Here is a 20544-nt window from a genome sequence, read left to right on the forward strand (position 1 = left end):
TGAGTTTTGAGGACCTGGGGTCCGGAGTCCCCAGGGGCGTGGGGCTGTTGAGACTGTATTCTGAGATCTGGGGCCTGGATTCTGGGGCGGTCTGCACAGCTGACCCGACGGTAAGCACCTCCACTCGAGCACGTCGGAGCAGACGCCGGCGGAGGACCCTGGCGCCTGTAAAGGGGAAAGGACTCCCGGAACGTGGGGCTGGTGACAACCGCCTGGTGTCAGACGAGAGACCACAGCGGCCCCGAGATGTTGAGTAGCTGCCCCAGGGTCACACAGCGAGCTCCGGCCCGGACCGCGGGGCGGGCGCTCACCTCGATGAGCGAGTAGTTGATCTCCACGTCAGACTTGACGAAGCCCCCGCAGCCCACCACGATGTCCTCGGAGCCGCACGCCGGTCCCACGGCGCTCAGCAGCAGCACCAGGGTGGCAGCCACCACCACGGGCCCCGGCGGCCCAGTGCCCCGGTACACCAGCATAGCCCGGCCTCCGCCGCCCGACCCTCTGCAGACCTCCGGGTCCCGCTCCCTACACCGCACGCTGCCCGCCGCTTCCTCCTCTGCGGGTGGCTGACAGCCCAAGCCCCGCCCCGCCACATCGGCGCCTGCGCGCTTCGGCCTCGCGTCCACGCCCCCAGGCTAGATGATTCCTGCGCATGCTCAACAATAAGTAGAGACCATTTGTGCCCTCTAGAGGCGTGGAAGACTTCGCACACACTGTCGGGAGGTTGCAGTTAGTTGCAAGGGGTGTGCGTACAGGCACAAACTCCAAAGAATTCTACTTTGGAGTTCTGTATCCCTGAAACTGGAAAGGACGAAAGACTGTTGATCGAAGTATTCAACTCTCTTCCCAAATATTTTTTACCCATATATTTCACAGATGGTATATAATCTCAAAAACCACTTTAGGAATTTGTATAGGGTGGTGCATTTTTCCATGATAAATGTCCAATAAGTTTTTTGTTGTTGTTTAAAGCAAAACATAGGTCATTTAAAATCAGCATAACATTTAAAAGGCGTTTAAATTTATTTTAATCCCAGCTCTAATAACAATTGCATAGAAACAAATTTTGAAGTTTTCCCCCCTTAAGCAAGAATGCATTATGCAGAGTTTGATTTACTTTTAATTACCTCTGTGAGATGAAGCCTGATTGTCTGAAAAAAAATATTTTAGATTCAGTATGTCATACTTTGTCCCAAGATTGAATATATACTATAACATAGCCTGAATTTAACTGCAGGTCACCACATAGAAATAGACAGAAATTGCTTTTTCTGACCTGACCTTTGGAATTCTTCCATCTTACTCCTTTTAAAAAATTGAATGCTTTGTTTCAATAGTTTTTATATTTTGTCTATAAATGACAAGGTAAAATAAAATTTCCCACCGAATTTGCCACTGTGGGTAAGATTTAATAAAAACCATGAATCACAATAATCTTTAACTATACAATGGTCAAAACCCTCAGACTGGCTATAATACATCCATACATCCTCTGAAGGTCTCAATAATGAGAACATCTGATTTTAGTTTCTCAGTCTGAATTCTCACTTGAAATACAGAGTCTCAACTGTTCAGTTATAGAAAGAAAATATTTAAATAATTGCTTTATTTATTGAGGTTTGTTATTTATAACTACAATTGAAATATATTCCCTTTACCCTACCTAGCTTGACTCCTTGGTCTGTCTTGGCAAATTACCAGGGACTGAAAGCCACCAATTGGGAAATGCTGGCCTATGGAACCTTCTCATCTTACAGAAATGGAGGCTCAGAGAGGGAAAGGAATTTGTCTAGGGCTCTCTGCATGCAGCCATGTGATGTTCAGAGAGCTGGGTAGTAGGTTTGGAGGGGCCCACGTTCTGTTGTTGGCTCACCAACTGATTCCCTCTATGTTCTTGCCTTCCTGACCATTCCCTTTTGAATTTCCACCATTCCCCTCAAATTCATCTTCATATATACAAGGAAATAAAGGACTGGAACAGTGGCAATGCCAATTGGAGAAGGGGTTGCAGACAGAGGGGAGCTTAATTTTCTTAATTTCTAGCAGCCTCCACCAAAACCACCTTAAATAAACAGACGTAATTTAAATGCAAACAGCAGACCTGCCACACTCAGCTCCAAAACAAATCCTTGGGTTCTTTGTGTCCCTGTTTTTCCAGAAGACTCAGGCAGGAGAATGGCTAAAGGAGAAACAAAGAGAAAGGTGGGGGGAGACCAGGGGAACCCATGAGGCTGAGGTCCTGCAGGAGACAGGAGAAAAGATGAGGTCAAGACCCTGGACGTAACACAGCAGTGTGGAGAGAGCGGGGGATTTTAATTCTGCACCCAAACTGGGCAGCTGTGCTTGTCTAAAACAGCCGAGTCTTTAGCTCCTATCCTGAAAGGAATACATGTTCATTGCAGAAGGAAAGAAAATAGAAAATGGAAGGAAAAAGAAAAGAAAAAAAAATCAAGATTCCTGCCTGACCTGTGGTGGCACAGTGGATAATACCTCAGCCTGGCGTCTCCGGTTCAAAACCCCAGGCTTCCTGGGAAGCAACTAGAAGTTGATGCTTCCTGCTCCCCCCTTCTCTCTCTCTCTCTCTCTCTCTCTCTCTCTCTCTCCTCCCTCCACAATAAATAAATAAAATCCTAAAAAAAGAAAAAGAATATCAAGATTCCCATGATACAGCTTCAGTGCATTTCCATCTCTTTATTTATTAATGTATATTATGTAGTCATTGCCAAAGAGAATGCGTGGCTATGGCTAAGGACACACCTTGCTCTAAGACCCAGGAGAAGAAGTTAAATAACATGACTTTCACAATTTTCTCTTTTAAGAAGAACTTAAGCATATACTTTTTTTTTTTTAAACAGGGACAGAGAGACAGTCAGAGACAGATGAGAAGCATCAATCATCAGTTTTTCGTTGCGACATCTTAGTTGTTCATTGATTGCTTTCTCATATGTGCCTTGACCGCGGGCCTTCAGCAGACAAAGTAACCCCTTGCTCCAGTCAGAGACCTTGGGTCCAAGTTGGTGAGCTTTGCTCAAACCAGATGAGCCCGCACTCAAGCTGGTGACCTCGGGGTGGTGACCTCGGGGTCTTGAACCTAGGTCCTCTGCATCCCAGTCCGACGCTCTATCCACAGCACCACCACCTGGTCAGGCAAGCATATACTTTTTAAATATATATATTTTACATATTGATTTTACAGAGAGGGAAGGGTGGGGAGGAATGAGAAGTATCAGCACAGAGTTGCTTCACTTTAGTTGTTCATTGCTTGCTTGTTGTATGTGCCTTGACCGGGCAAGCCCAGGGTTTCGAACCAGCAACCTCAGCATTCTAGGTGGATGCTTTATCTACTGCACCACCACAGACCAAGCTACTTATTTTTTATGTTTTGCAAAATGATCATAGTTTATTTTTTACTATGATCTCTTTTTTCACTTAGCATTTAGTAACCATCCTTCCAAATTAATATTTCTGCAATGGCACTTTGAACCACTGCTTAATAAACTATGAATGCAATAATAATAACAATGCTACTAATTGCTAATTTGCTGAGCATTTACTGTGTGCCCGGCACCGTGCTAAACTCTTTACTAATCTTAAAATCTTCCCACCACCCTATAGACAGACAATGTCCCTCCCTTCAGATGAGAAGACTGCAACTTAATCCTACAGTTTCTCCACACGTCCTGGTTGTTGGACGCTTGGCACAAGCACATCTGTGGGGTTCTTTCATTGGGATAAATTCGTGGAACTGCTGTTCCCCAGTGTTCAGGAAGTTTGGGGTGATACTTGTTGGCAGGGGGAGCTGGATGCTTACATGGAGATGCCACTGCGCTTTCTGGAGCTGGGGAACCCCTCCCCGGGAGCTCACTAGGCCCTCCCTGAGCCCTGGTTCAGCCCTTCTCGCTCCACCCCTGCCACCAAGAGGCTGGACCTTGCCCTGGGAGCTGGAATCCCCGCCAGGCCTGCCAGGCTCCGCCTCTTCCCAGTCAAGGAGCACGGCCCAGGGGCTGCCAGGGACTGACCAACAGACCTACAGACAGACAGATGGACGGACAATGCCAGATGGCTGCGCTTGGAGAGCCCAGCATGGAACCAGGAGTGAGTGTCCCCCGCCCACCCCACACCCCTTTTCTAGGCTTGGTAGATCTCTCAGGAGGTAGTACTGGGAGGGAAGATACCCCTAAACTCCAGGCCAGATGAATGGCAGGGGAGGGCAACCCCTTTAATCGAGCCTGTGACCAGAAGAGTCCAGCACGTTAGAGGGGCCTCCAGACCTCCCAGCTATGGGGACTTTGGCCCCTATGTTTGTAAAGCTTCAGGGCCCCCCTCTCTCTTATCTCATTAGCTGAGGACTCTAGGGAGTGGGGTTCATGGAGTGGCAGTGAGGGTCACAAAAACCCCAGGATTTTAGGGGCCAGGTAGGTAAGGCAAAAAGAATAGCTACAGTTTAAACGAGGGCTGACTCTGTGCACAGCATCATGCTATGTGCTGTACTTGTACTGACCCATTTAATACAGCTCTGAGAGGTTGATTCTCTTATTATCCCCCCTGTGCAGGGAAGGAAACTGAGGCACGGGGAGGTTGCAGTTTACAGAGCTAGTGAGCGGTGAAGCCAGGAGGAGTAAAGATTACCAGTGGGGAGGGGGTTGGGGGCCTATTAATACGATAGGGAGAGAACTGAAGAGGCCCTGTTCTCTAAACTTCATATTCAAACTTCTTCCTGGATCACAGGAGGCCATATTCTCTAAACTTCATATTCAAACTTCTTCTATGGTCAAGAGAGGCCAGGAAAGGGGCTAAGAATCACAAATTGATAACAAGGTTTGGGGTCAGACTGGCCTGCATGGAGTCAGCTCTGACACTTTCTATTTGTGTGAGCCCAAAGAAAGATGTTTCCCTCTCAGTACCTCAGTTTCCCAGTCTGTGAAATGGGGATAGTAACACCTAACACCTACCTCTTAGAGTTGTTATAAGGGTTAAGTGACAGTGTGTGCCTAGCCCTCTCAGGGAGCCCATTTCTCTTAGACTCCCAGACCCAATCACCTGGGTTCAAATCCCAGCACCATCACTTTCCAGCTGGGTGACATCAGTGGTTATTCAACCGCTCTGGGCCTCAGCTTCCTCAGCTGCAACATCAGTGTCATAATTGCACCGTACCTCATAGGATTGATGTTAGGATTAAAGGAGCTGAGAGTTGTAAGGTATTCAAATAGTGCTTGGCATGTTTTCATGTAAATGTTAGGGGTTTAAAAAGTTGTCTGGCCCCCTAAGCAGGTGAGTTTGGGCCCCCTGCATTGTACCATCATAAGGGTCACCCTGGTGTTCCTTCAGGTCTGGAACCAGACGGAGCCTGAGCCCGCCCCTGACAGCTTCCTGAGCCTCTGCTTCCTGAAGACAGCAGGGGTCTGGGTGCCTCCCCTGTACCTCTGGGTCCTGGGCCCCATCTACCTCCTCTACATCCACCGCCATGGCAAGGGCTACGTCCGCATGTCCTCCCTGTTCAAGACCAAAATGGTAGCTACTGCCTCTGGGAGCTCGGAACCAGATAATGGTTGGGGAAGTGGGAGGAGCAGGTTGGAACCTGGCAGAGACCCCAAAGGGGACACTCCTCCTATCATGGAGCACACAGGGTGGGGACAAGAAGGGAACTGGTTAGCCAACCAGAGCGATACTCTACAGGATACGGAGGTAAACTCAGTGGAACAAGGGTCACCCAAACAGATTGGTAATCACGAAAAGCCACAAACATGCACATCGAGACACTTGTGCATTTCTGAACAGTTTCTGGCCACTCTAACCTGGCATTCTGCAAAGCATGGGAGACACAAGGCCATTTTAGGATCACACTAGAATAAACCTTTCACCTTTTTAGCAGTTATGCATTGATTTTTATGTTTCCCTGCTGTCAGTACTAAAGAACAGTTCTTAAAATTGTTAGGTATCTATTTTAGTGAGTTAGAAAATCACTGGTATTCTAAGTGGAACCCTTGCTGCTAATGACCCCTTCCCTTCCAGACTTCTGCAAGAATATCCTTCAAGGTTCATTCATTCCTTTACCACCTTGTTAATTTTTGTTCTATTGCCGACCATCTCTCTATTATTGACACACTCTCCCTTAAAGGGCCAGGTTGTACATATTTGAGGCTTTAAGGGTCATGTGGTCTCCGTCCCAACTACTGACATTTTCTGCCATTGCAGCAGGAAAGTAGCCACAGACCACAGTAAATGAGTAGGCACGACTATGTCTCAATAAAGAAATATTTATCGTCACTGAAATTTGAATTCTATATCATTTACATGCATCATGACATTTACATTTTTGAGTTTTAGTCAATGATTGGAAAATGTCGGAAACCATTCTTGGCTCACAGACAATAAAAAAAAAAGCAGGCAGCATGCCCAACTCAGCCTGCAGATGGTGCTGTGACCCCTGCTTTGACTAAGTGAGGGAAAGAGACATCGATTTGTTGTCCCACTGATGTGTGGGTTCATTGAGCCCACAGCCTTGGATTATGGGGATGACGCACTAACCAACCGAGCCACGCAGCCAGGGCTGATGGAGGTACTCTCAATAGTTTCTTCAGGGTGCCCAGGTCTGGCCCTTTCTTCTGCATATAAACACTCTCATTTTCTGGATTTCTCTTACTGAAAAGAGACATACAGATCCCAACAGAGAGTTTCCCCTTGATTTAATAGAAGGGATGGAAAGAATTTGAAGAAAGTGTGATTTTTTTACCTGGTGAGTCAATTTCATTTCACCTTTTGTTCTTCTGTACTGTCAATGTAAGAACATCCAAACCTGTAAGAATTTGGATGAGTTTATGTGAGCCAAACTGACAATTGCCAGGAAGCAAACTCTCAGTGGATCGAGAAAATGCTCTGGAGAACAGCAGTTCTGCAGCTTGTCTTATACATTACAATCGAAGCAGAAGGCTTAAAGGGCAGTGGTGGGATTCAGCCTGTTCACACCAGTTCGGCAGAAATGAAACCTAATTTTTTGTTGAGTTTGGTGAACCGGTTGTTAAAATGGCACTTGTAATCAGGGTTCTCTCTAAGGAGGACGCCGGGCAGCGGCCAAATGTGGAAATCACAAATTTACATTCCCTACTCTTTCTGAATGTTCTTCTGCGCCCCTAGACTAACATTCATTTCGTCCAAAGGTGAAAAGAACCGCAAGTGACGCCAATCAAGAAGCAATAGGGAAATATCTTAAATAACAGTTTTATTGTTTTTTTGTCACATATTATTTAACCCTTTGGGTAGTGAGTTTTTGGCACGCTCACTGACCCCCAGGAGTGAGTTCAAAAAATGAAATTAGTTCCAGTTCCAGTTTTATTAACTTAAAATCATGTTTGTTTAATAACCAATTTATGGAAACAAGAAGAACATGCATTTGCCTTGTTTTAATGTTGCTTTACGCATTTTTTTTTTCATTTTTCCGAAGTTGGAAATGGGGAGGCAGTCAGACAGACTCCCAGATGCGCCCGACTGGGATCCACCCGGCATGCCCACCAGGGGGCGATGCTCTGACCATCTGGGGCATGCTCTGTTGCATCCAGAGCCATTCTAGCGCCTGAGGCAGAGGCCACAGAGCCATCCTCAGTGCCCGGGCCATCTTTGCTCCAATGGAGCCTCGCTGCGGGAGGGGAAGAGAGAGACAGAGAGGAAGGAGAGGGGGAGGGGTGGAGAAGCAAATGGGTGCCTCTCCTGTGTGCCCTGGCCGGGATTCAAACCTGGGACTCCTGCACACCAGGCTGATGCTCTACCACTGAGCCAACCGGCCAGGGCCACTTTACACATTTTTAAAAGGGTCAGGAAGCACGAGGACGTGCATGAACATTCATACTACTCAAAGGGTTAATATTTTTTCATTCATATTTTAAAACTTCTTATCATCTAGTTTTGTGTACCTTTTTATTGTTCTTACTGAAGTATTAAATACATGAAGTAATAAACTACTTTTCAGTATATCATTTTTTATACTCAGAATAGTCATTAGGGGCAGAGAACTGGCTGTTAAATTATTTGACTCCCACCACTGCATAAGAGGTTACATGAAATCAATTGCTGATAGATTAGGGAGGTGGTAGAAAAAGCAAAGGTGGGGGGGGGGGTTCTGGGATTGGATAAAAAGTAAAATGAATAGACACACACTTCTTTTCCATAGTTGGGTATAGGAGAGTTAACAGTCAAATATTAACATGACAATATGACAGTCAAATATTAACAATAACAATGAGGGGTTCTTGACCTCTGCTCTGGTGCAGTGGTTGTGCCCTAGGGGTCCTGAAAAGTAAAAAAGGAAATTACCCTGACATTCCAAAGGTGTGTTCACAGATGCTTAAAAACAATAAACAGGCCCTGACCAGGCGGTGGCGCAGTGGATAGAGCATCGAACTGGGATGCTGAGGACCCAGTTTCGAGACTCCAAGGTCGCCAGCTTGAGCACGGGCTTATCTGGTTCAAGCAAAAGCTCACCAGCTTGGACCCAAGGTCACTGGCTTGAGCAAGGGGTTACTCAGTCTGCTGCAGCCCCACGGTCAAGGCACATATGAGAAAGCAATCAATGAACAACTAAGGTGTCACAACGAAAAACTGATGATTGATGCTTCTCATCTCTCTCCCTTCCTGTCTGTCTGTCCCTATCTATCCCTCTCTCTGACTCTCTCTCTGTCTCTGTAAAAAAAAAACAACAACAAAAAACAATAAACAGGCTCAGTGAAGGTAAAGATCGCCCTTGGTCAGGAAAGAGACAGGCCCTAAGATGTGACTACCTGGCATGACTAGCGTTCAGTTAGAAAGTCTTCATTTCAGACCAGCCTACGTGGTTACATTAGGTCTCTGAGTCTGCAAGGCCGCCGTGCAGGTGGCCCCTGAGCTTGTCAGGTTCAGGATGCGGCCCCTTGTCCGTCCACAGTATCCCAGCATCTCTCCCGCGAGCTACTGGAGACTGCAGCGTTCTGGAGAGCACAGGATTGGCTTGGACCCTTGTGGTGCATTATTATATGACAGTTACAGGACAAGATTTATCTGCAACACACCTCACTGCTCTTTTTTCTACATCTTTCACATCAGCACTGTCAAATGATGACTCTGGTACGTGCAGTGCCCAGCCAGAGCCACAGCGACGTGGGGGCGCTGTGCAGTGTGCCACCACCTCCCTTTTCACCCACCAGCCTTACCTAATTTGTCTCCCCAGGTGCTCGGCTTCACCCTCATCATCCTGCACACCTCGAACGTGTCTGTCACTCTTTGGAGAATCCAGCAGGGAATGCCCCAGGCCCCCGAATTCCTCATTCACCCCACCGTGTGGCTCACCACGATGGTAAGGACACCCCCAGGCTTGCTGGCTTGCTCCTGACTACTGCTTTCCCTGTGGAGGTGGAGGGTGTGGGGCAAAATGGGGTTCCCCCAACACCTCCACCTTAAGGGGCACATCCTGACTCTCTGGTGTAGACCTTTGCAGTGTTCCTGATCCACATAGAGAGGAAGAAGGGGGTGCAGGCATCCGGGGTGCTGTTCGGGTACTGGCTGCTCTGCTGTCTCTTGCCAGCTATCAGGACCGCCCAGCAGAGCTCACACGGGGTGAGTGGGGGCCCGGGCCACCTGGGGAAACCAACATGGCAGTTTCAGGCCTCGGGTCCCATCCTTCCTCCCCCCCCCACTTTCCACACCTGTCTTGTTCTCTACACACAGACACAAACACCACAGTTGCCTAACCTCTAGCACCTCACAAACACACTCCCTCCCAGGTCTCTATCGACACGCACACACTTTACTTGCACACCAAGCACACACTTTAGGCGCTTTACAACCACAGACTCCAAAACATCTCACACACACACCTGCATACATCCACTCACCCAGTGGCTGCGCCTTCAAGGTCCCACACAACTCAGGCATAGACACCCCACGCCACACTCACATTCACACAGCCCCCCAACATTGCCCGGCACGCACACACTGTGGGTTCACCAGCTCACAGCACCCCGCATGAAATTCCAGACTGGCCCCATACACTGAGGGCAAGTTGCGACGGAGAGTTTAACAATCAAGGGAACTTACCTATGAGGCTTGTCTTGGGCACCATAAGATAATGAGATCTCCGTACCGGCCCGCCAGAATCTTCAAGTTTATACAGTGGTCTTAACAGGGCTCAGTCACGTGAAACGTCCAGGTGGCCTCGTGACACCTTGCTCTCTCTCAAGGCTGCCTCATTGGAACAGGGAAGGGGCGAGGAGCCTCTGAGCCGTGCAGGTCAGCGGCAGTCACAACATCTCGGGGGGCCTCCCCAACACTCACCTGCGCATGCTCTTCCCCACGCACGCAGGTTCCCCCCATTCGCACCTATTCTCGCCCTCACCTGTGCCCCCTGCACTTGTATTTCCACACTCATTCCGTACACCCACCCACATTGCTGTTTCCCAACCTGGGGTGCGGCATTTCCACATTAGGGGGCATGATAGATCATTTTATCTGCAAAGAGAAGACTAGACCAACTTTTCTCTACCTCAGGACTCTTAGCATAATTTTCTTAAGTGGGGAGGCTGTCCTGTGCCCTGTGGGGTGGTTAGCAGCATCCCTGGCCTCTACCCACTTGATGCCAGTAGCACCCCCTCCATTGTGGTAACCCCAAATGTCTACTGACATTGTCAAAATCACCTGCAGTTGAAAAACCTCTTGCACAGATGGCACCCACCCAAAACCTCTTGAGCCAAATGATTACTCCATCCTGCTCCATTTAAAAGAAGATAAAGAAACACCCTTCTGTCCTGAAGGACAGATTTTTACAAAGTAACCTTTGCAACTAATGGGAAAATTCCACAGGCCATCCTAACTCATCAAAGGGTGGGTTCCCACAGTTGATTTATCGTTCTGCCTGCCTAGACTCAAAGCAACTTCTGTCTTTTCTCCCTCAGGGCTTCCAGAGTGACCCCTTCCACCACCTGTCAACCTACCTGTGCTTGTCTCTGGTGGTGGCACAGTTTGTGCTGTCCTGCCTGGCCGATCAACCACCCTTCTTTCCTAAAGACCCCCAGCAGTCTGTAAGTCGCCATGTCTCCAACCCAGGTCCTCCCTTGTCCCTGTTCTACTTCCTGTATCCATCTGCCTGTGTGACCAAAGGTAGTTGAACTCTAGACACCCCATGGTGTGGGGTGCTGTGAGCTGGTGAACCCACAGTGTGTGTGTGCCGGGCAATGTTGGGGGGCTGTGTGAATGTGAGTGTGGCGTGGGGTGTCTGAGCATGAGCCTTTGCTTTTTATCCATTGCGTCATTCAGCAAAGTTTGTATTATGTGGCTACTCTATTCTATGGGTTGACCAACTTTTTCTGTCCAGAGCAAGATGGAAACTATTTTAGGCATATGGTCTCTGTGGAAACTACTAAACTCTGCTGCTGTAGCTGAAACTGGCCGCAGACACTAGGCCAACAAAGGAGCATGAATGTGTTCCAATAAAACTTTATTTGAAGAGACAAGCAGTGGGCCAGATTTGTCCCCCAGAGCTGTACTTTGCCAAACCCTGCTCTGTGCCCCAGCTAGGTACTGAGGATCTATACTGAATAAACAGATGTTGTGCCTCTCATCATGCAGCTAACAGCCAAGTAAGAGAACCAAACATTAATCACATAATTATACAAACACATGGAAAACTGTAATTGGGGCAAATGCTCTGCAGGAGAATTTCATGGTCCGTGAGAGTTTACGGCAGGTAACATTGAACTAGTCTGTGAAATCAGGAAAGAATTCTCTGAGGAAGAGAGAGTTGATCTGAGGACATCTAAAAACATGCTCAACTGCTAAAATAATGAAGTTAAAACATTAATAGGATTTTTTTTTCTTTGAGAATGGCAGAAAAAAAAATTGTGAACAAGCTGTGATGGCAAAGATGTGGTGAAATGGGCAGCCTCAGGCCCTGTTGGTGAAGAACTTAGGTCTCTGCGGTATTTCTGGAGCAGCTGGTGAAATCGCAGGACAGATCCGTCTCCACTTCTTCACCGCGTTCACTGAGGAATACGGCTCAGAATGCTGTCTATGTCCTGCGTGGTCCTTGTTTTGAGAACTGCCTGGTCTCAGTATTAGCGATAGTTGCTCTTCCAGGAAACGATCAGTTTTTACCTTGTGGATGCTGTCAGTCCTCTGGCCCAGTCCCTTTCCGCCTTGCCTGCTAGGGAGCACTAGGCCGATTGGTGTCTACCTCCAACAAGTAGGAAGGGCACAGTGGCGTACCCTTTCGGTACTAAGCTGAGGGCTACTTCATCCTGTCTTCCTACCCCTGGTTCCCCACATACTGGCCATGGGATGTGACACTGAGCTCTCCTTTTGCCCCATCTTTTCTCTTCACAGAATCCATGTCCAGAGGCCGGAGCCTCCTTCCCCTCCAAGGCCATGTTCTGGTGGGTTTCTGGGTAAGTAAAGTAGCTGGGAAGGCACCGGGGTGGTGCTTCTACCCACCTGCATTTGCTGCTCTGATTCGTCACCAAGCTCCTCACCCCCCCCCCACCCTGAGGTTCTAAGGTCAGCTGGCTTTCTCTGTTCCAGGCTCAGTGTGTCCCTCCCAGATTTCAATGTGCCCATCACCCACATCCCCTCCTGCTCACTCACTGGCGTGAGATCTGGGTTTGAATCCTGGCTCCATCTCAGCCAGCCATATCACAGATATTGAGAGTCTTAGTTTTCCCCTCTGTAAAATGGGAACAACTCTACCTTCATTGCATGTGAAGTGCTTAGTCCTTGTACATAGCAGGCCCTCAATCAAATCATCTCTTATTCTGCTTCCTTCATTCCACCAACATTTCACAAGCACTGACTATGTGCTAAGCAGCAGGGGTGAGGAGGTAAAGGCCAAACCCTTATCTCCTGGAGGCTCTCAAGCTGGTACAGAAGACAGATGTTTCTCCAAGGTCAGCACACTGGTCACTGAGGATGTCCCCACCCACCAGCACCCATCCTAACTACCTTGTGGTCAGATTTTGTAATACCTAGATTTGAATCCTAGCCCCACCATGTACTGGCTGTGTGACTTTGGACAAGCTACTGAACCTCTCTGTGCCTACGTTTCTGCACCTGTAAAATGAGGGTAATAATAGCATCAACCTCATAGGGTTGTGAGGATTAAATGAGATAAGGTTCGTGAAGCACTCAGAACGAGGTTTGGCCCATAGTGCGTATTAAAGTAGCTGCTAAATAAACAGAGGCTAGGATGCTGGGGGTGGGGGGGTGGAATCGGTGGGAAGACCATAGAAGTGCTGGAGAAAAACAGACCTGGCCCTCTGTTTCCCAAACGTAGGTACTCATGGACCATTCTTCAAGCTTTTTGCCATATTAGTGTATTCATACCCTATTCACTTAATGTTTTTTCTTTAAATAAACTCATTTTTTTCCTACTGAAATAACCTTTTTTTTTTATTCTTTTTTTTTTTTTCTTTCATTTTTCTGAAGCTTGGAAACAGGGAGAGACAGTCAGACAGACTCCCGCATGCGCCCGATTGGGATCCACCCGGCACGCCCACCAGGGGCGACGCTCTGCCCACCAGGGGGCGATGCTCTGCCCATCCTGGGTGTCGCCATGTTGCGACCAGAGCCACTCTAGCGCCTGAGGCAGAGGCCACAGAGCCATCCCCAGCGCCCGGGCCATCTTTGCTCCAATGGAGCCTTGGCTGCGGGAGGGGAAGAGAGAGACAGAGAGGAAAGCGCGGCGGAGGGGTGGAGAAGCAAATGGGCGCTTCTCCTGTGTGCCCTGGCCGGGAATCGAACCCGGGTCCTCCGCACGCTAGGCCGACACTCTACCGCTGAGCCAACCGGCCAGGGCCTGAAATAAACTTTTTTAAAAAGGAAACTTTCTATCACTGCCAAATAGTAAAAATCTATAGAATCACTTGCCATGGAGAACTCCAAACTTAACTTCAGTGAAAACCAGGCAATGTTAGTAAGTTCCAGATCAGAACTGTATCCTGCCTGACTTTGCTCTGTGTTAGAAAGGGGGACTTGAGAAGTCCCAGTGACAAGCTCAGCATCAGCCCCGAACAAGACCTTCTTCTTGGCATCATTAGAAAGATGAGAGGGACCTGAAAAAAAGTGATGCTCCTCATATGGAAGTCTATCGCAAATAATTTCTTGTGTATGTGGGTTGGCTCGCAAACTGGCCCCGTACCCAGAGGGCAAAGGGCAATGGAAGAGACAGGCTCCAGACTGGTAGGTGGAGGTTTTAACAAGCAAGGGAACTTACCTGCGAGGCTTGTTCTTGGGTGCTGCGGGTCAAGGAGATCGCCATACCCACTGGACAGAATCTTAACAGTTTATACAGAGGCCTTAATGATGTCCATCACATACACCTACCAGGTGGCCTCAGAAGCGTCTTACTATCTCCAGGCTGCATCCTTGAAGTGGCTCCTAGTGCAGGAAGACGGGCTGTGTGCACACTGCAGGAACAGGGGAGGGGGGAGGAGCCTCTGATTGCCCAGGTCCAGCTCCTGGGTCAACCAGTGCTCACATCTTTTCAGTGACCCCCCCTCCAACAACATGCCATCTACAGTCACCTCATATACCAGTCCCATGCACTGGGAAACACTGTCACTTTAAGGTGAGGATATTGAGGTCCATTGATGAGAAGTGACGTGGCCAAGTCACAGAGTTGATAAGTGGCTTCATGCAATGAATCTTGTGCCCTATGCCAGGAAGTGAGGATAAAGGCAAGTACTGTCTTTGCCCCCCACGGAGCTTACTATCCAATGGAGGAGAAAGACACGAAATAAATAACCAGACTGAAAAAGTAAATAAACATAATTTCAACAAGCATTATAAGGAAAAGAAGCTCAAGAAACTGTGGGATATTATAATGGGGGAATCTATCGGGACAGGGAGGAGTCATTGGGTGGGCTTCTAAGGAAATCCCATCTAAGCTGAGGTGAAGATCAAGTAAGAAGTGACCCGGTGAGAAGTGCAGGAAAAGAGTTTTTAGCAGAGCAACATGCATGTGCAAAGGTCCTGAGGTCAGGTGGCTGGAGTGGTGAGCAGTGATATTTTTCTATTCTTGACTTTTGACTCCTAGGGAGGTTTATTTCCCCTGCTACATAGGTCATCCCTTGTTTAAATCATATAATCACTGAGCCTCTTTCTGTGTCCTCATCTGTAAGATGGGTCAATAATAACCTATCATACAGGCTCATGTGACAACTAAATGAGATGATCTTTGTAAACTGAAAAGTGCTCAGCAAATATTAGGTACAGTTAATTGCTTTAATTTTACCGAGGAGCCAGAAGAGGTGCAGAGAGGTAAAGTGATATACCCAGGGTCACACAGCTTCCAGGACTTTGAAGAGGCAGAGGGCAAAAGGCAGAAGGCAGAAGGAGCTTTCCCTGGTGATCCTCTTTTACAGGCTGATCTGGAGGGGCTACAGGAGGCCACTAGGTCCAAAAGACCTCTGGTCACTTGCGAGAGAGAACTCCTCAGAAGAACTTGTGTCCCAGCTCCAAAGGAAATGGACAAAGAACCTCAGGGCAGCCCAGCGGTGAGTGTGTGGAAGTGGAGAGAGCTCAGCTGCATGCTGGGTCTGCAAAGCTCATCATTTGGCCCCACGTACAACCCCCGACCCTACTCTGGGCTCCACCTCTAGAGCCCCCTTCCCGCCAGTTGATCTCACTAAGTATTACCTGGTCAGGCTCAAGGTATGTTTTCTCCCAGAGTGCTTTTCAGGTTCCCAAAGGAGACAACATGAGAACTCCAGGAGGTCCCCAGAAGGAAGCTGGAATGGTGGAATGGCAGGCAGGAAACAGAAGGGATATTTTAAGACTGGGGGTGGAGAGGTGAGTGGTGGGTCATAAATGCAGGCGACTATTCATTTATTATGTCACCTGAGTGATTAGCTTCCTGGGCTTCAGGTTTCTTATCTGTTAAATGGGGATGTCATTAGCCCCCGAACTCATAACTTGTGGGAAATGGGGGAAAAAAATTTTTTTTTTTTTACAGAGACACGGAGAGAGTCAGAGGTAGGGACAGACAGAAAGGAACGGAGAGAGATGAGAAGAATTAATCATTAGTTTTTCATTGTGACATCTTAGTTGTTCATTGATTGCCCTCTCATATGTGCCTTGACTGCGGGCCTTCAGAAGACCAAGTAACCCCTTGCTGGAGCCAGCGACCTTGGGTCCAAGCTGGTGAGCTTTGCTCAAACCAGATGAGCCCGCGCTCAAGTTGGTGACCTCGGGGTCTTGAACCTGGGTCCTCTGCATCCCAGTCCAACGCTCTATCCACTGCGCCACCGCCTGGTCAGGCATAAAAATGGAGAAAATTTTTATTTTAGAAAAGAACTTAACGAATTCCTTGAAAATGGTAAAAGCTCAAGCAGTATCAGTTACCCAGAAGGTTTAAGCTCTTTCTAGTCCTGTCCAGTCCACCTCGCTCTTGCCCTCTGTGGCATCTCTGGAAACTTCTGTGGGGCCCTTGGAGTCTGAAGAACCAGTCTAGGAACTTTTTTTCTAGAGAAATGAGCTGCCAACATTAATTAAGCCTGAGGTGAGATACAGACAAGCCATCAAGTAATTGATTATTTTGGACAAGTCACTTGACCTCACTAGTTCTTGGTATTTCAGGGGACAGGCAAAAGTAACAGCTCTGTGAGAACAGTTACCAGGTTCCCCTGAATACTCTAGGACTTTGTGGTGGTGGCTGTATATGGTTGAAACCCACAGATTAGAAGAAGCGAGAGAGAGACAGAGAGTGAGAGACTACTGGCTCACATAGCTGAGAAGGTGATCTAGCTGCAGGTCTGGCTGGATCCAGGGATTTGCATGGTGTCCAAATTCTTTCCCTCCATCTCTCAGCTCAGCTGTTATCTGTGTATAGGTCTCTTCATAAAGCCATCTCTCCTAGCTTCCATATAGAAAATTTCGAGGAAAACCTCTGATTGGCTGGCTCAAGTCATGTGCCTCTCAGGGGCCACTCCCATGACCAAGGGGCAAGCTCCATGATTGGTGGTTCTTTCAGGGTCACACAAAGAGGGGAGGGGACAGGAGGTGAGAGAAGGGGCTGCTCCCCAAAGGAAGGATGTGTGTCGCTCCAAAAGGAGTTATATGAGCAAATCAAAACAGCAGCTCTCTCTCACCCTAGGCATCTCTTGTCAAACTTTCCCTCTACTCTTTTTATTTTTTAAGATTTTATTTATTGGATTTACAGAGAGAGGAGTATGGAAGGGGGGAAGCAAGAAGTATCAACTCATAATTGTTTCACTCTAGTTGCTCATTGATTGCTTGTCGTATGTGCCTTAACTGGGCAAGCCCAGGGTTTTGAACAGGCGACCTCAGCATTCCAGGACGATGCTTTATCCTCTGCGCCATGATAGGCCAGGCTCCCCTCCACCCTTAAGTTACTGTTGAGTGGCAGAGTTCATTCAAAGAAGCCCTGGAGTCTCACCCACTCTCTTCCAGCCCTGGCTTCCGCAGCCAGCACGAGAACACTGGAGCCAGTGAATGGAGATACCCTCCAGAACAGGCTGAGGATCCACACACAGTGGGCAGAGAGACAGGAGGAAGGCACGGTTGTACACAGTCCAGCTCAGCCATTTTCTGAGCTGACTGATTACACACCAAGAGAACTTTTGTTATGTTTCTGAAATATTTTGCAACTTTTGGAGGAAGGAAGAGGATGTCATCCTGAGAGGTCAGAAGACCAGCCACCTTCTGGCCAACTCAGGTTGCCAAGGTGTGCTTGACCCACATGGTGTGATGTTGCTCTTGTTCTTTGAGGGGGGTTTGTATTGTTTTGTTTTTAATAAGTTACCAACATTTAAAACATAGGCAGACCTGGCTGGTTGGCTCAGTGGTAGAGCATCAGCCCAGCGTGTGGAAGTCCCAGGTTCTATTCCCAACCAGGGCACATAGAAGAAGCACCCAACTGCTTCTCCACCCCTCCTGCTTTCCTTCCTCTCTATCTCTCTCTTCCCTTCTCACAGCCAAGGCTCCACTGGAGCAAAGTTGGCCCCGGGCACTGAGGATGGCTCCATGGGCTCCACCTCAGGCGCTAGAATGGCTCTGGCTACAGTGGAGCAATGCCCCAGATGGGCAGAGCATCGCCCCCTAGTGGGCATGCCGGGTGGATCCCAGTCAGGCACATGCGGAGTCTGTCTCTCTGCCTCCCCGCTTCTAACTTTGGAAAAATACAAAAAACAAACAAAACAACAACAATAAAAAAAAAAACCACATTGGCAATATCACATACAAATCTGAAATTCTGACCTCTCTGAAAGTAGACTGGCAGTGCTGGGTCATAGTCCTGCATGGCAACAGGAAAGTGGGTCTGGGTGGCAGCTGTTCCACTAGACAGGGCAGGTACTCTTCTGTTTGCCACAGTCTCCACCACTCCCTTTTGTATCCCCCAACTTATACCTGGCCAGACACTCAGACCCCTGCCTCACCTTATGGTCATATGCAAGTCCTGCACAAATGGTCTTTGGTCCAAAGACCAAAGATTGGACACCAATCTGCAGACTTTTCTTTTTTTTTTAATTCTTTTTTTTTTTTTTTTTTTTTTGTATTTCTCTGAAGCTGGAAACGGGGAGAGACAGTCAGACTCCCACATGCGCCCAACCGGGATCCACCCGGCACGCCCACCAGGGGGCGACGCTCTGCCCACCAAGGGGCGATACTCTGCCCCTCAGGGGCGTCACTCTGTTGCGACCAGAGCCACTCTAGCGCCTGGGGCAGAGGCCAAGGAGCCATCCCCAGCGCCCGGGCCATCTTTGCTTCAGTGGAGCCTCTGCTGCAGGAGGGGAAGAGAGAGACAGAGAGGAAGGAGAGGGGGAGGGGTGGGGAAGCAGATGGGCGCTTCTCCTGTGTGCCCTGGCCGGAAACCGAACCCGGGACTCCTGCACGCCAGGCCGACGCTCTACCGCTGAGCCAACCGGCCAGGGCTGCAGACTTTTCTTAAAGAAAAGTGTAACCCACTGGGAAGGAGAAAGTTTGCTAGAGAGCCTGCAGGCTGACCACATGGCTTAGAATTCTGGGCCAGCAGCTAGACCAGAGGCGAGCAGTACATCCATCTGGAAAGAAGTCTTCACAGTCATCTCATTTTACAGATGGAAACACTGAGGCTCAGAGAGGAAAGAGGCATTTGAAATTCAGTCTCCTGGATCCAAGGCCAGGTTCAGTCTACCAAACCTAGTTGCCTGCTTCCTTCCATCCTCCATCCCTCCCTCCCTTAATTCCTTCCTTCCACAAATCTTTATAACATTGTGACCCAGGCAGTCCTTTAGGCCCTTTGTACACATCACACCTAATTGATTTTTTCCTATTCATTTGACAAGTATTAACTGAGTGCCTACAACATTCAGGAACTGAATGAATTGGGTGCTGGGGAAAAATACAAACATGAAGTCTCCCTTCCTGGCATTCTAACAAGACAAAGAGGTGAAGCAGAGAGCTGTAGAGAGTGATCATGCCTCTGAAGGGAACAAATTGAACGATGGGACCCAATGGGAAGGGGTGTCAGGGTGGCCTCTGCTAGGAGGTGACATCTTTTCGGCATACGATACTCAAATACAAAAATGTCTGTGAGTGGCAGGCCATGCACAGCTCAGTGACAAAGGCCAAGCCACAACCCTCCAAGATGCCAAACCAAACAGCAAGCCAAGCCAGAAGAGAGGGGCAAGGCCTTGACCTTGTCCATGACAGTCTGGCCACCCACGCTCGCCATTGTTTATTTAATTTTTGGTGGCGGGTGAGGGCCACAAGGAGGCACTGTGCGAACCATGAGTGGAGATCTGGCTCAAATCCCTGTTCTGTCCTTGCTGTGTGACCTGGCAGCTGTCACTGCCTCTCTGAGTCTCAGTCTTCTTTTCAGTGCAGTGGGGAGCCTGTGATACGAGCCAGGTAGGGAGGGTGAGATGAGTCAATGCAATCGTGCATGTAAAGGGCTGATCCCAGTGCCTGGTCCCGGTCCCGGTTCTGTAAATGGGCATTGGCATTAATGATAAACCCCCTAGGTTGTCAGAATTGGAAGGGAAGCAGAGAGAGACCAGCTCCATCCTTTCAGACACAAGGGCACAGAAGCACAAGAGGGAAGCAGTCTGTCCAAAGCCACGCAGCAACTGGGCTGTCAGAGCTGTGTCACCACCAGCCTCTCCCTATGACAGAGGACCGCCTGCCTCTAGAGGGGTCCTTGGGCCACCCCCTCTTCTCACCCTCCTTGACCCACCCTCTCCCTGTGGCCCCTGGGTATAAGTAGAGCCAGGGCCCTTATGGCTTCACGGCTGTCTGAGCTTCTGGGTGTGCTTTCACGCAGACCAGGAGCGCCAGGCCCGTGGACACAAGCAAGATTCTTTTTTCTTTTTTTTAAAAGTGACAGGAGGGGAGATAATGAAATATACTCTCGCATGCGCCTGACCGGGATCCACCCGGTGACCCCTGTCTGGGGCTGATGCTTGAATCTACCAAGCTATCTTCAGTGCCTGAGGCTGATGCTTGAACCAATGGAGCCACTGGCTGTGGGAGGGGAAGAGAGAGAGGAAAGGGGGAGAGGGAGGGGAAGAGAAGCAGATGGTACTTCTCATGTGT

At 48.7% G+C, this 20544-nt stretch overlaps 2 protein-coding genes across 2 annotated transcripts in view; one reads left to right on the forward strand and one right to left on the reverse strand.

Moving 5' to 3' along the window:
- The window catches only part of LOC136403608 (BOS complex subunit NOMO1), a 55283-nt gene extending 54706 nt beyond the window's left edge, over nt 1-577 (reverse strand). The window contains exon 1 of the mRNA XM_066382544.1: nt 312-577. Within this exon, the coding sequence (XP_066238641.1) occupies nt 312-476 (165 nt within the window). The 5' untranslated portion in view covers nt 477-577. The remainder of the gene's footprint in view (nt 1-311) is intronic.
- A 3394-nt stretch (nt 578-3971) lies between these two features.
- The window catches only part of ABCC6 (ATP binding cassette subfamily C member 6), a 55807-nt gene continuing 39234 nt past the window's right edge, over nt 3972-20544 (forward strand). The window contains exons 1-7 of the mRNA XM_066382545.1: nt 3972-4095; nt 5329-5511; nt 9197-9322; nt 9454-9582; nt 10917-11042; nt 12343-12404; nt 15375-15506. Of these exons, the coding sequence (XP_066238642.1) occupies nt 4042-4095; nt 5329-5511; nt 9197-9322; nt 9454-9582; nt 10917-11042; nt 12343-12404; nt 15375-15506 (812 nt within the window). The 5' untranslated portion in view covers nt 3972-4041. The remainder of the gene's footprint in view (nt 4096-5328; nt 5512-9196; nt 9323-9453; nt 9583-10916; nt 11043-12342; nt 12405-15374; nt 15507-20544) is intronic.

This window comes from Saccopteryx leptura, chromosome 4 (genome assembly GCF_036850995.1).
Source record: "Saccopteryx leptura isolate mSacLep1 chromosome 4, mSacLep1_pri_phased_curated, whole genome shotgun sequence".
NCBI classification, from domain to species: domain Eukaryota; kingdom Metazoa; phylum Chordata; class Mammalia; order Chiroptera; family Emballonuridae; genus Saccopteryx; species Saccopteryx leptura.